Source organism: Delphinus delphis, chromosome X (genome assembly GCF_949987515.2).
Source record: "Delphinus delphis chromosome X, mDelDel1.2, whole genome shotgun sequence".
Taxonomy (NCBI): Eukaryota; Metazoa; Chordata; class Mammalia; order Artiodactyla; family Delphinidae; genus Delphinus; species Delphinus delphis.
The window spans coordinates 54,741,737-54,757,486 of NC_082704.1; the positions used below are offsets into that span (position 1 = coordinate 54,741,737).

General features: G+C 33.9%; 1 protein-coding gene across 1 annotated transcript in view; it reads right to left on the bottom strand.

Annotated features, from left to right (window-relative positions):
• DACH2 (dachshund family transcription factor 2) overlaps positions 1 to 15,750 on the bottom strand; it is a 638,130-nt gene that overhangs the window by 481,918 nt on the left and 140,462 nt on the right. The window contains exon 2 of the mRNA XM_060002017.1: positions 7,867 to 7,905. Within this exon, the coding sequence (XP_059858000.1) occupies positions 7,867 to 7,905 (39 nt within the window). The remainder of the gene's footprint in view (positions 1 to 7,866; positions 7,906 to 15,750) is intronic.

The following is a 15,750-nucleotide window of genomic DNA, read 5'->3' on the forward strand; positions in this document are numbered from 1 at the left end:
AAGTAACAGCAGATCTTAGTAGTCCTAATATGCTGGGAGGAGTTGAACGCTTTGAATAAGTTTATTCTTTGTATTGAAAACTCGGTGTTATCAAAAACAGAAAGCAGGACACGTCTTTAAGGCACTTCACATGTATGCAGGACTGTTGAGCACGTTGCCATGGAACATAACTCCTTCAAGGATTACAAACCAAAGAACGGCCATTTTGGCATAATAGTCCCATTTCTGAACATTATTTTGTAGCATTCATCAAGATGTATTACAAACCCTCCCAATTTAGGGACAATGCACTGTCTTTTCAAATGCATTCATACTGGGTCTTAGAATCAACTCCATTTTAGCAACTAATTAGTTACACTGACAAACTTTTAAGAATAGGGCTATACAATTTTTAAAAAATGTCACCACTCTCTTTGTAAATTAATGATATGTTCCCCATTGCACAATAATAGGTGGTTATCAACCTTTCCTCTTTATCCTGTCTCAGTCATTTAGTTAAATCTACCCTGCACCCTCCAGAGAAATTCATGGTCTGTCACTCTACTCACTGGTGTCTAGATTTATGGATATTTTAGCAGTCCCTTTATTTTCACATCACTAGGCAACTCTTCTAAGTTTCAAAGAAAGGATCAACTTCACCTGAACATTCAGACAAGTATCCTACTTACAAAAGGCCGTTTTCCTTCTATAATTCACTTTCTTTTCCTTTATATTAAAGAGACACACAACCTGAAACCTAATGTATTGCACCTTCACATTATTAAATGGAACATGCAGAACATTGCATTATTATGCTACACATAGCCAAGAAATTTTAGTATTCACGGGATTATGGTAATTAAGTCTTCCTTCACTTTGGGTGATGTGACACTTGCTTGACTATAATGTCACTCCACTTAAAGTGCGTGTAAACAACATTATCTTAGTCACTCTGCATTACATTTCCAACTGTGAGCAAAATTACAAGGTCAGAGTGGACAAGAATGTAGGTAATCCCAAGGAAACATCATGTAAATGACGTGCTCAAGGTTCAAACTGGGTTTTCAATAAAAGCAAAAAGGAATCTTTCCGTATTAATATTATAGTATTATTATCTAAATGCCATCAGTGGCAAAGCACCTGGGTATTCTTGGAGACAGTGGTAAAGACAACAGTGTCCATGATTTTGATGTTTTGTGGATAAAACATAAATGTTGTTTGCCAAGGATTCGTTCAAGCTAACAAAAGCGTCTGCACTCAATAAGGAGTAGTACATAGAAAAACAGCAAACGGTTTTGTAAATAAAGATTGTTAATATCTCAACTGCAAATAATACTTTTTAGAAATGCAGATGAAAAGGCAAAACAGCAATGCTTACATTTCCTCCTTTCCTGTTTTTTAATAAATACTCAGAACCATGATTTTTATTCTTTTTAAAAGTAGAGTAGTAATTTCCCAACAGTCTTATCAGCTACTTTGTGATTATATCCAAGATGTGCTGTCTTAAAAATGCTCTGACCTACAGAAACTAGCTGAAAGACTTTGGAATATCTTGTGTTTTGAGTGATTTATTTAGTGCTTATTGAAGAAGTTAGATAACCTGATTAAATCCCCACAAAGGATAAGTAAGATCAGGGCAAAAATAGTCTAGATTAACTTGGCACAAGTTCCTCTTCATTGAACTAGTGGAAGTAACACAATGAGCAAAATAATGGTTTTCAGAGTATGCTTAAACTGTAAAGCAAGATGCCAATTAGCAAAAATAGGAATGGAAGTTCTTAGATATGGGCCCCACAGTCAGTTCACAAATACGTCAAAGTGGGTAAAAACACTCAAAAGCAACTTATGTGGGATTCTCTAGGCTTAGTGTCACATTTGGACAATGAGGGATACACGTGAATTGTATTAATCTGGAGATCATCTGAACAAAGTGTGTGAACCACAGTTTTCTTGTAATATCTGATGTTGAATCTCTGTAGGAGGTCAACTCACTTCCTAGGAAGGCCGTAGTCAAACATTTTTTCCCAGGACTATTCAGAAAAAAAGAGAGGCCCCCAAAAATGTCTTCATCATCAGAGATTAACTGATTTAGACTCTGCTTGCCAGAGTTGCTACCTTCCATAAGTAGAAGCTTCACTAAAAACATAACTATGTTCAATATTCTCATAGATAAACAGAGTTTCCTTTTTAAAAGTCATTGAAAATAATAGGTATTCTGTGCTTGAGATAGGATATACTTGTGTGTGTGAATGTGTGAGTGTTTGTGAGTGTGGTTTATTTTCAATTCTGGGAGGTTAAATAAAATCAGTTTCGACTCTCTCCCTTTTATACTTTAATCTCTTACAATATTAGATAGGTTTCTAACTGAGTGTTCTTTCCAGTACACATAGAATCTAAGAAAGCCTGAAAGCTCTTTGTTAAGCCTCAGGTTAAAGATCCAGATCTTTCTAATGAAAAGTCTCTCCAAACACAAAATCAATTACTTATCCTCCCCCATCCAAAAAGAAATACAGAACAGTCAACCTGAGTCCTCCCTCTACTTTAAGTAGCTATGTGCAGCACCAAAAAAGCACTGTTAGAATCAAATCTTAAGTGAGATGAAAATACTGAATATTCTTTTCTCTGAATCTGAAATGCATAAAAAGAGCTTGAAAAGAAACACAAAGCCACAAAAAAATAGTGCTTGAACTTCCATTGTATTTTCAGCATTTGCAATGTAATGCTTCAGAGTGTGGAACATTGAAGATTAATTCAAGATGGTGTGTTGCCACTGACTAGTCCTTATAATGCTGAGCTCCTGCTCCCATCTTCTTTCCCACCCCCACCCCCAATTGTCCTTGAATTAAGAGAAACACAAAGATAAACAGGATAAACTCATGATCTTAACTAAGTGAGAGGGTGTTACAACAGTTTCACAAATTGATAAAATTCAATTTTGTCTTTATGTTTTATGCACAATAAGTAAATTACAGCTTCAAGGAAAGGGGGCAATATGTATCATAGATCAAAGGTTATAGTATGTCTCTAAGAGATAACTTAGTCCAACATCCTAATTTTACAGATGCAGCAACTGAGGTCCCAAGTCAGAGTGATTTGCAGGGTTGTTTTCAGGCCATGAACTTCTGACTCATTCTCCAGAGCTCTTCCTGCTATACCACAATACCTCATCAAATGAGGCTTTATAGGAAAGTGCTTTGAAACCTGGAAAAAACTTTACAAATTTTACATAGTATCCTTATGCTTATCTGAACTGCATATTGTTTTAAATGAAAAATAATGACACAAATATATAGTATCAGTAAACATCGTCATGTACACTGTGATCAGAATCAACGTTTCGTCTGTAGTGTATAATCATGAAAGAGAATCAATGAAAAAGAATTATTTTTTCTTCAAAGAAATTTTTGTTAAAAATACCTACTACATTTGCAAGAATCTTGGGAAATAAGAGCTCTCATAAAATGCTAGTGGGAGGGTAAATCAGAACAGCTTTAGAGAGCAATTTGGCAGTAACTATTAAGTTGAAGATGTGCATAGCCCACAGCTCAACAATTTCACTTCTGGCTTATACACCAGAGAAATTTTCCCACAGGGGCACAAGAAAACATGATTCCCATTACAACAAAAATTAGAAACAACCTAAGTGTTCATCAGTACAGTAAAAAATAATCAAACTGTGGTATACTCATAGAATGAAAGAGTATAGTGGACAATTTTTAAAAATGAACTAGAACTACATGTATCAACGCAGATAAATCTCAAAAACATAATGCGAAAACAATTACAAAATGATACTATAATACCAAACCACTTAGGTACATTTTAAAAACACAAAAATCAATGCTGCATATTATTTACGTATAAATACACATAAAATTTAAAAACATAGCAATGATACACACCAATTTTAAAGTAGTGGTTACTTCCAATGAAGAGTGAAGTATAATAGAAAGAATATTAGTGTTACTCATATCACTAATGCTTTACAGAAACATCTGTATCTGTAATTTTTTCAATTGAGCTCTGAATCAAATGTAGCAGAATGTAGACCTGATTATTGGTCCACAGGTATCTCTCATTATTTCCTGCTCTTTCTATTTGAACTATTTTATAATTAATGTTGCTAACTTTACACACTACCAAAGTGATGTTACCAAAATTGATTTCAGAATAGAAATGTCATTTTTGATAAGTCAGAAAAAGTATATATATACATATAATGTATATGTATATATAAAAATATAATGAAATTACGTGTTTTGGTAATTAGTCTGATTCCAGTTGTCAGGTTATAAAACATGTTAATCCAAAGTATATGAGCTTTGAACTCAAATGGCCTTGATTCAAATGCTGGCTCTGGTATTTGTAGGCTGTGTGGCCTTAGATAAATCACTTAACTTTCTCTGTACCTCAATGTCATCATCCATAAAACAAGAATCACAATAATAGCACCTGCCTTATAGGGCTGTTATGATGATTAAATGAACTAACACATGGAAAACACCAGGGATATCATGTTCAAAAAATGTTAGATATTATAAAAAGTACTAGTTCATCAAAATTTATCCTGAATAACCTTATTTATATGTCTACATTGGTCAAAAAGTCACTTATTTCTTAGATTCTGTATCTTTCAGGACTAGCCAATTAACTAAGAATCTCCACTTGTTAGAGTTTTTAGGGAATGGTTTTAATTAATTAATACATTTAAACGTAGTTCATCCCTATCACACAAAAGATTACCTGTGGTCAAAACTATCTGATGATCTAGAAAGGGTAGCACTGTCCACCCAAATTTTATTTAAGTAAAACATCAGCTATTTTGCACATTGTCATATGTGTTGACCAGTTGTCCAACAATTTATCATCTTTCATATGTTTTTTGTGTTAAATCTACAAGTAGAATAGTATGTCAACAAATGAGGGGTGGGTTTTTTTTAGTTAATTTAGGATTTGAGATTGTGAATTCTTTTCTTTCTCTTTCATTTTTACTTTTCTCTTTTTCTTAAGTCCTCTGATAAACGTTTCTCAACAAAAATGACAATATTAACTTACCATCCTAACTAAGGATTTGTGGTACAGATCATGGGGGTCATTAAAGCAGGTTTAGCAGTGTTTTTTTTTTTTTCTGGTTTACTTTTTTTTTGCTAGAGAGGTTGGAATTTAATTGTTTCCTTTTTAGACAAATATTCTTTTGGATTGCCAGTGATGAAAGGGGCATACAGATGTCAAAAGCACTGTAGCACAGTGGGATTATGTGCTAAGGTCCAGGGCAGGACAGACAAACAAGCAAAGTCTCAGATCAGTCAAACAGTTACCTCAATAAAATCTCAGATGACCAGCTTTTGTTTTATCTTTGCCAATGCCTATCAAAAGTTCAAATGAAGTTTTGTTGTGCTAACTACTTACATTTCTTTTATTTCTTACTTTAATCATTTGTAAAAACAAAGGAATTTCACCAGATAAAATAGGGAATTTGTTTAAAGGCAAGCCAATTTAAAATAAAACAACATATGTTATATACATGGCTTTCTTCCTATTAAAGCACCATAAATTGGGATTTAAGTAGTAGCCTTAATTATGTTATATGACAGAGCCTAACTTAAATATTCTCTTTTGGACATAGAAGAAATTATCTTTCGTACTGCATTGCACTGATAAATATGAAAATGAAAAATTCATAATTTTATCTTAGTTTTCAAACCACATTAAGGGAAAAATATCTTGGTTATTTCCATGTAGTAAGAAAAAAATCACAAGGTGCATAACCACCATTTTGAGTATCAGGAGAATTATTTACAAGCGCTCCACTTATTATTTATTTACTTTACTTGAATTTTCCATCATCAAGATCTTTGTGTGCATTTATAACATACTGTGATTTTCTAAACCGCAGTACCTAGAGGACTTACAGTTTAAAGCAGAGGTCGCAAACTGATAGCCCATGTGCTAGATCCAGACCACAGATGGGTTTTGCTTTGCCTGCATAGTGTTGCTTTTTATTGAGTTAGTTACCAACATTTAAGAATTGGAGAATTTCATATAAAAATCTGGATTCCCAGTTTCTCTTAAAAAGTCAAATCTTAACAACAGTGGGCCTGCATTCCCACCTGGTAGCAATCAGCTGAGCTGAGTAATAGCTGCCATCTTTGGAAAGAATATATGCTCTCTAGGTCACCATAGTCCCCACCACTCCCTATTGCTTATGGCCTTTCATTTATGCTACCACCCTTGTCTCAGTAGGCATTAGAGTTTGCAACTCTCCTGTTTCCCTGTAGTTTATTTGAGTGTCAGCACACATACTTTCAAAAACATTTCACAGTTTTTCTCAGATTACAGTTAGTGTAAAAACTCATTACATATATATATATATATATATATATATATATATATGCATATGTAATGTGTGTTCTGACTAATCTAGAAATAAATATATACAGTTATAAACTACTGTTATGCTTAATTAAAAACAAGAAGTTGACATTCATTTACATATCATTTTACTAAAAAAAAGTCAATTTCAATGCCTGAATTCAATTGCATCCGTATAAAATCAAAGCACTTACTTTCAATATCCCAAACCTAATCTCAAAACTCAATCCACTTAAACTTTTTCAGTTAAAATCATTCATTAATGAAATCTAGTGGGTTCTAGTCTCCATCAGCATTGAAGTCACAGTTTAAAAATAAGTTTAGCACTTAAGGAGGCACATCCACTGCTTCAGGTCACTTGGGTATTATTTAGTGTGCATGATATTTGACAGTAATATTTAGTACAGAAAATGCCCCAGATATTATAAATACCACCATGATGATTTTCATTTTCTATGTTGTAAACCCAGGATAAATCACATGGTGTGGTCCCCATCTCTCTAACAACCCTATGACATTTTTCTTGTAGAAAAATACAGATAAAACATGCATCATGAGCAGCCCTGAAGGAAGGGGGTAAAGTCACCATAGGGTGATTTAACCTGAGAAGGGTGTGTGGCAGTCAATATCAAACTGTACTTTAGAATCATGGGTTGCCCTCCTTCTCCCTTGCGCCTCTGAGTTAACTGCCCATTCTTTGTTCCCATTACAACCTAAAAGGTAGGAAGTCTGGAGCAGTATGGTGTCTCTGATTGCAATTTAACTGAAATTGTCATAGATATTTTAGGAAGTTTCAAGCATAAATCTTAGACTTCCAAATATTTTTAAAATGTATTTTTAGAGAAAAAATAATTTCAAATATTTTAGAACTAGTAGCATGCCTACAATATATATCTGTGCTTAATGCTTAGAAAAATTCCAGAAGATTAGAAGGCCTGGGTTTTTGGGTTTTTTTTGCCATTATTGCTGTAGCACACTTAATAGCCTGTGCTGCCCTGCAAAAGTGAATGTACCTTCCTAAGCATTTCAGAGCCATGGGGCAGGTGAATTACTTTCCCATTATTTTACATAGTTGTCATGATTTTTATGTCAGTGACCCTTACTCAACCCCCATCAACTTTGCAGCCTTTCTCCAGCTTCTGCTTTAGTTCACAGGGAAGGAGTTGCTCTCTGTGGCTGGAAGTCATCTCCCAACTACGCGTTCCTGAGATTCACTCCCAGTTAATACATATGAATGATCACTAACTGGCAATAGTGAAACCGTGAAGACCCCAATTAACTAGAACCCTCAAATGGATAGACAGGTTCTAATTAGCTATTTGGATTTCATTTTTCTTATTATTAACTAAAGATTAAGCAAGATTCAATATTTGCTGCTGAAAATTTTAAATGGCTCTACTTTCCTACCTTAGTAAGTATAGTACAGGGAATAAAATTACTGAAGTTGGGCTGAATCTGTACAGACTCCAGGACATTCCCAGGAAGTTGATTTTTAAAAAATAAATACATAAATACCTGTTAACAGCTTGTTTTCTTGTCATTTGCCTCTTCCTTCTAAAAGGAGAGTGTAGCAAAAAATAAATAAATAAAACTGGTTAATTGAGAGTTCTGGTTAGTAGCTTCCAATTAATCAAGTCTTTATTATATTTCACAAAAAATCTTAAATTCTTCAGAAATTTTAGATAGGTTACACACAATGAAACACCAGCAGGGAAGAGCACAAAGAAGGTAGGAAAGCCTGAATTGCTATTAGATAGTGTTTTAAATATATGAATAATGTTATTACATTTCTGGTCTAATCCCCATTGAGTAAAGAATAATGTGAAACGTCATGTAGTTTAGGGCTTTTCTATACATGAAGGCAAGGAAATATGGTTGTAAATTTCTGTTGAAGAAAATGGCCTTGGGTCGTAACAGTTCCAAAAACAGATTCAGCAGTATTTTGTCTTTCCCCTTTCTTTCAAGAGCCTTCCTTCCCATCCCATTGAGTATTCCAACACTTTTTAGGGAAAGAAAATCCCTTCTAGTTTTTTTTCTCATTTTATTCGGCCAACAGGATGATGAAAGTAAGCCAATATCAATGTTATGCCTTAATTTCCTAAATATGGAGCCATTAATCACACAGCTCACTATATACTGATTTCTGAAGCAATACTGAACTATCTTACATCTTCCCCAAAAGGGTTACACATGCACACACACACACACACACTCAGACACAAACACACATACATAGTCATACACACATCTGCACAAAATAAGTTAAACACATACATAAGAGATCAATAAAAAGCCCACATAATTATCTTAGTTAACAAAACAACCATTCTTTCCAGTAGTATAATATTTCCCGGTGTTCCTAAACCCTTTAATAAAGAACAATGAAATTTAAAATGAAAAGATACAAAAAAACTATAAGTAGTGTAATTTGGCTATTTTGAGCCTTATTGTACTTCTTAGTAGTATAGAAACAGGAACTTCCTTCTAATGTCCACTACAAATATGTATGGTTAGTTCATCACCCCCTTCATAATCTCTTCTTCTAATAGCCATTTTGTTAAAAGACTCCTTTCAGGTGTTTGTTTGTTTATTTGTTTTAGAAAGGCAACTGCTTCCCTGCTTAAAGGCCTATGGAAACATTTTTAAAAAAACCCACAGATGCAAACATGTATCTGGGGTTGCGGGGGAAAGGAGGTGGCAGTGAAGGAAGGTGAGCATTTTTTCACCTACTCTTGTGTTTTTGTCACTTGATTGTCAGAACTATTTGATTTTGCTTTATAGTTCACTCACACAACCTGTTTTGAAATTACATTTTCTTAAAGTAGAATATACTCATACATACCAAGTCAATGATAATGCATACTTCCTTAATCCAATGGGCTTTATATTGGAGGACTTTTTCCCTTTTACCAGAGATCCTCTTTTTTTAACTATAAAATTTCCTGAAGACAACAGAACTTTTTTGACTGTCACCATATGTACATAATCATACTAAGTTAAAAAATAATTTAAGCCTTCTATAGCTTGAGCTTCATAGATTATTTAAGCATAGATTTTGAAATTACCAAATACTGAAACATTCTTGTTAGAATTATACAATAAATATATAAACATCCATGAGTTAACTGTCCTTTTATTAAGGATCTTAAAATTTCTTAGAAAATTAGGAGTTTACCTTGACTTTTGAAAATTTCTCATTTGTCTTGTCAAATGTGAGAATGCATTTTACAATACTGCCTAACACTAGCTATAATTCTAGGACTTTAGGGACCACATGTTAAATACATATACTTTATTTTTGACATTCAAAATAAAACGTGACTTCTATATTTCTGAATTTGTTCAGAAGCAGTATTGTTCAATCAGAATAGTAACCATATATTTAAAATTCCAAAAGATCAATAAAACGTTTCCTATGCCTTGATATATGTAAAATGATTGTACACCTCAAAAATACACAAATTTGATTTGCCAGTTACCTCGATAAAGCTGGAAAAATGTCTCAGGTTTTTAAATGGGAGTCACCTGTTAACCTGGCATATATGACCATACTTTGGGGGCTACTAAATTAGGCTTTAGCTGTTCCTCATACAGATAATATCTTTTAGTCATGTAATGTATTTTCCTTGCCCAATACAATAAACAAAATGTTGATTTGGGAACAAATATGATAAATAAATAGGACACAAGTCAAGCAATGCCCTGCCCCTACCCCTAACTTCATCTGTAGGGGATAAATGACCAGTAAATACGTGTTGGTAAAATTTTTTTAGTTTCTTTCTGGAGACATGATTAAATCATGTTAACTTTTGCATTTTCAGTGTTGGAGGTTTTGGGGAGCTTCCCTCACTCTTAACTAATAATTTTATTCATTTTATACAGCAGCTTTTATAAACCTGTTTAATCTCTTTAGAGATCCTGGAAATTCTTTGACAAGAATGTATTTCAAAAGCAAAAGGAACTGAAAGAGGCCTGGATATTTTAGGCTTATTTAAGTTTCCAGAGGGTATCCAAACAACCTCTTGATCACTTAAGTCTCTAAAGGCATGATCTTCCGATTCAAGAACCTGAAAAATAAAACTATTTTCCTCCTTTAAGAAATTTATTTTTCCTAGAACTATTTGAGAATAACAAAAACCTTGGTCATACTAAATATGTTTCTTCTGAAATACTTTGGTGCATGAGCTTGACTCTTTAAATGTCAGTGTGATTTAAAGACACAGTCTAAAGTAAAAAAAAAGGGAAAATTACATACGGGATGGGTTGATAGTAAAGATAAATGAGCTTACAGCATTTTAAAATTTTTGTTTGTAAGAAGGGGGTTTCAATACATATATATTGTAAATATCAGTCACATAAATGAACTTTAATTATTAGATAAACTATCTGAAATCATTTCTACTGTATAAAATTTTAGCATTAAAATCCTTCAAAGCCTTCATAAATTTTAAATTATTTATTGTTGTGGCATATTTGTTCACAATATTTCTGTTGGAAATTTTTCTCCTTGTTTGTAGGTTTGGCTAAAGACACCATGAGTGACCCCTTGAATCTTGTCTGTTGATCCATATGGGCGTTCTAGCCAGCCTTTTGTAAGGGACTTTTTAAACCCTGTTACCTAGTTATATTTCATGTCTTCTGGTTGATGATTATGTATTTCTATAGTATGTTCAGAATGGCTCAGATAAAACACTAAGTAAATGTTCTAGAAACCAAACCAAACATTTATTATGTACATTAAAGCCCCTGAGACATTGGATGCAAACACTGCTTTATCAGCTTTTAGTTAACTTTGGTTTTGATGGTTTGATAACACACTGAGATGATAGTAAATTGTCCTACTTCTAAATTGTATGCTGCCTGTGGAGAGAACTTTGTCGCAGCCTCCAACTGTTAATTGCTGATTAAGATGGTGTTTCCTTCATAACATTTATAGTAATGTGTAAATATTTTATTTATTTACATGTCTTAGATCTATTTTCCTTTTGAAATGCAATCTCCATTGAAGAATGAGTTTAGGTTTCTTGTTCATAGACTAGGCACTCAGTAAAAATTTGTCAATGAACTGAACATTGGCTATGTGAAGGGACAATTTACTCATTTAAATCCATCACTGTACAGAGTCTTAAAGCTTATTCTAATAAAATATATTTTAAGAACCTATTTCTTCTATGCTACACTGATTTACATCATTGATGATGGGGCTTAATTTATATAAGGATAGCTGGGGTGTTTTAGAATGAGTGAACTTTCACTGATTAGGTAAAGTTGATCAGAAATATCATGAGCCCAAATTTAGTTCATGGCATCAAATATTCTGAATTATTGATGGGTGAAAAATATAGAGTCATTATAAAGTTATTCAAGAGAGAAAGAATATTCTAAAATTTATTTTAATTATACCTTAATTTTTTCTAACATTTGGCTTATTTGTTTAGTGAAGCTTAAATTCGATGTGAAACACTAACAGTTCTGTAAGCAGAACTCAGCTAAGCTGTTTCTAACAAAATGAGTTCATTTGCCAGTTGATCATTCTGGTAATCCTATCTGGTTTAGTCTAGCTGCAGATAAAGACAATCAAGCAGGGTCAGAGCAAAGGAATCTCGGCCTGGACATGCTCTCAAAGTAATACTAAGAGGTGGGAGTGGGAATGAAGAAGATTACTTATTTCAAAGTCTGTTAAATTCTTTACATTCATCCCTTGATTTAATCTCTGACAAGGACCACTCTACCACCATTAAATAAGATAAGATAAAATAGGATAAGATAAAATAAAATAAAAAGCATGTTCCTCACCAATTAAGACATCAGAGGCAGATACTCAACATTACAAATGATTACCTTTTGATGTAGCTCCTTTTGGTATCCAAAATCTCATGTTAAATAATAAGACCTTATTGTTACATAGTTTTACAGTTAACAGAGCATTTTTCTCATCATTAACTAAAGGAGTAAAACTATTCTGTGAGCAAAAGTGGGTTTGAAACACTTTCCCACTTTTATATATGTAGAAACTGAGACTGAAGGGTTTTTAATTTGATTCAGTGTTCTTCCACTTCCTGTTGTTGACAATATTTATCTATCTGAATATGAATGAAATACCCTTTTTTCTTGATACTTTTTTCGCTTGATCACTTTCATGATATGTAAAGAACCAACTTCTTTAAGGGTTAAGGGAAGCTCTTCAAACATACTTATAATTGGTTTTTCGTACTGATCCCACAGAGGCCGCATTTATCTCCTTACCCTATGATAGCACTTTCTTAGTTCAATATTTATCTACAAATACTTACTGATCATCAACTATGCACAAAAGCCTCTTTGCTATAGGCTATGGAGAATACAAAGATATTCAAGCATGATCCCTGATATCAAGAATATTACGATCTGAAACGAAAGACATATCATAGTCACAAATTGTTACATTGAAAGTCTGTGAGTGATAAACGCCACATGATTTCCTGGTGTAGAGTAGGCATTTAAAAATATCAGATGAATGAAAGTTGAATGCATGGTGGTATAAACTAATAGCTATAAGAATTTAGTTGAAGCCATCACTTATACCTAGAGTGGTAAGTGAAGTCATTATGAAAGAGATGACATTTGATTGGGGCCTAGAGGAATAGATAGGTTTTGGAAAACAAAGAAAGAGGATAACAATGCTTTAGGAAGTTGAAACTGACAGGATAGGCAGAATGAATTGCTACAAGAGTGTCTGGAGGTGAGATCAGGCAGAAGATTACTGCAATGTCCTCCGCATGAGATAACCAGGTAGAGATGAGAATAAAAAGGAATGGACATGTGCAACAGAGAGTCTAAAGCTAGCATTAATATGACTTAAAGCTTAAATTAACATGGAAACAAAGTATAGAATGGAACAAAGGAGAACTCTGAGCTTATGACTGATTCCATGAAAATTGATTTTCCAAGTTCTATGAAACCAAGTTATGCATGAATTTTCAAACAACCTATTCTGTAAGCAATAGTGTCAACAGAAAGAACACTGAACAAGACATAAGGAGACTTGGGTATTAGTATCAACGATGCAACCGGATGTGTGACCACGAGCAAATGACTTCCCTTTTCTAGATCCCAGTATCCTTATTTGTAAAACCAGGGCTGGATAAATTGACCTCTCCGGCCTATCATAGCTCAAATACTCTATGGTTCTCTGATTTCCGAGTTGCCGACAACCTAACTAAAATACAGGTAGATTAAATTAAAATTTCTCTGAGAAATTAGTAGCTATTGTAACTTAGTTGCCACTCCTGAGACATACTTTTTCTTGATTCATAAATAGTTATCGCAATATCTGTCAGTGGTATTGAACTAAGGGTCATATCCTTTCTATGTTTCAGAAAAGTATTGAATGAAAATTCTTCAGACATTTTACTTCACAAAGGAAATCAGTAGAACATTGCTCTGTTTGCATGCTACAGAAAAACTGACTTGAAAACCTGAGAAGTACAGAAGCAAGTTTCACTTCGATTGAAATTTATACATCTCTATCTATACGTATATTGAAGTGAGTTTATTTTCAATTAAATCTTCTTCAACCTTTGCTCTTTAAAGGTTACAGAAATTCAGGGTTCTATCCTGTCTTCACAGTTAATACCTGGTAGTTCTAAGGTCAGTCTAACTCCTCTTTTCAAATGCTACATCTTTTTTAAAAATATGGTAACCAGAACTAAACATAACATTCTAAGTGGGGTTATAGGAATGTTGCAATCTCATCATCTATCCTGTAGAATTTTAGGTCTTTCCTATAACCCTGCATGCAGGTAAAAATAAGCTGTCATTCATCAAGGAAGTCACTGTTATTTTCATTTCTCCTTTAGGCAGTTAGTTTTATCTGGGACTTCCTCATTGGAAAATTCCTAGAAACATAGAAAATGAAAGACATAGTTTGCTACAGAGAAAAACACACCACTCCCACTAACTGCTGTCTACCATCCCACTTCCTCCACCTACAATAAAAGTGAAAAGACATAACAGTATGTACATTTTCATCTATTTATTGATATATTCAACATTACCTAACCCCATCAGTATCTGCTGGTTTTATCATTTAAAATGCAAACAACTAAAAGCAAGAACCATAACTAATGGATATCTCCTTGTAGTGTCTAAAAATAAGACCATGTACACAAAGCCTCTAAGACAAAGTGGTGAAAACGAACATTTAAAAGGGCTGTGAAGGGCTTCCCTGGTGGCGCAGTGGTTGAGAGTCCACCTGCCGATGCAGGCAACAAAAGGACTAATACAGACAACTTCTGAAAAGGAGAGAAAAAACCCACTTAGTCACTTAAACAAAGAGAATAACCAAAAGAAAATATTAGGTAGTGAAATAGCTAACAGCCTTCATAGGTATTCATTTAGAGCTAATCATAACCCTTGGTGTGAATTTAGCTAAGAGATGTATATTTGAATAAGCTGCCTAGATATCCATATATTGGAAATTTTGTTTGAAGACTTATTGGTGGGCCTGTTTGATTGTGCTAAAATGTTAAAATTGACACCTAAAATACAAGACAGTATCAGAATATTGACTTTCACCAAGGAGAAATAATTATTTTATTTTATTGGGATCAAGTGATAAAGGAAAAAACTTGTATTAAAAAAACCTGAGTGAGGGTCTTCCCTGGTGGCACAGTGGTTGAGAGTCCACCTGCCGATGCAGGGGACACGGGTTCGTGCCCCCGTCCGGGAAGATCCTACATGCTGCGGAGCGGCTGGGCCCGTGAGCCATGGCCGCTGAGCCTGCGCGTCCGGAGCCTGTGCTCCGCAACGGGAGAGGTCGCAACAGTGAGAGGCCCGCGTACCGCAAAAAAAAAAAAAACAAAGAAAAAAAAAAGAATAAAAGGGCTGTGAAACTTTCTGTCCCTCTGCTCTGAATAAGTTCCCCTATTCCTTTCTAATAGTAAAATGAGGTCAAATAATATGCTGATCTTAACATTAACCCTGGTTGCCTCTTTTTTTTTTTCGCATTTTTTAAACACATAAACTAACAATGGTTCCTTCCCCTCTGCTCACATAACACTTTGTGCTTGCCTGTGTCATAGCACTCAGTCATATGTGTGTCTCTCACTACGCTGTGATTCTTTGAGAACAACAAAACCTAACTACTTAACACCTCCTTGATAACAAAATCAGCTCTAACATTATAAAACACGATTAAAGTCTTTAGAAGACACATGTTTGATAAAAAGTATTTGAGGTGATGGTATTTATTTCAAATGTAAATGTCAAGAGCAAGCTCATTTTTCCAGGTCTTATATCAAATCTTTGATGCAATGATATATTGCTTTTTAGTGGAAATTAAAATTAATCTTTATTTCTTTATTATGTTCATTTTTCCCCAGATTTTTATGTATACTACTATAATCTTTATGAACATAG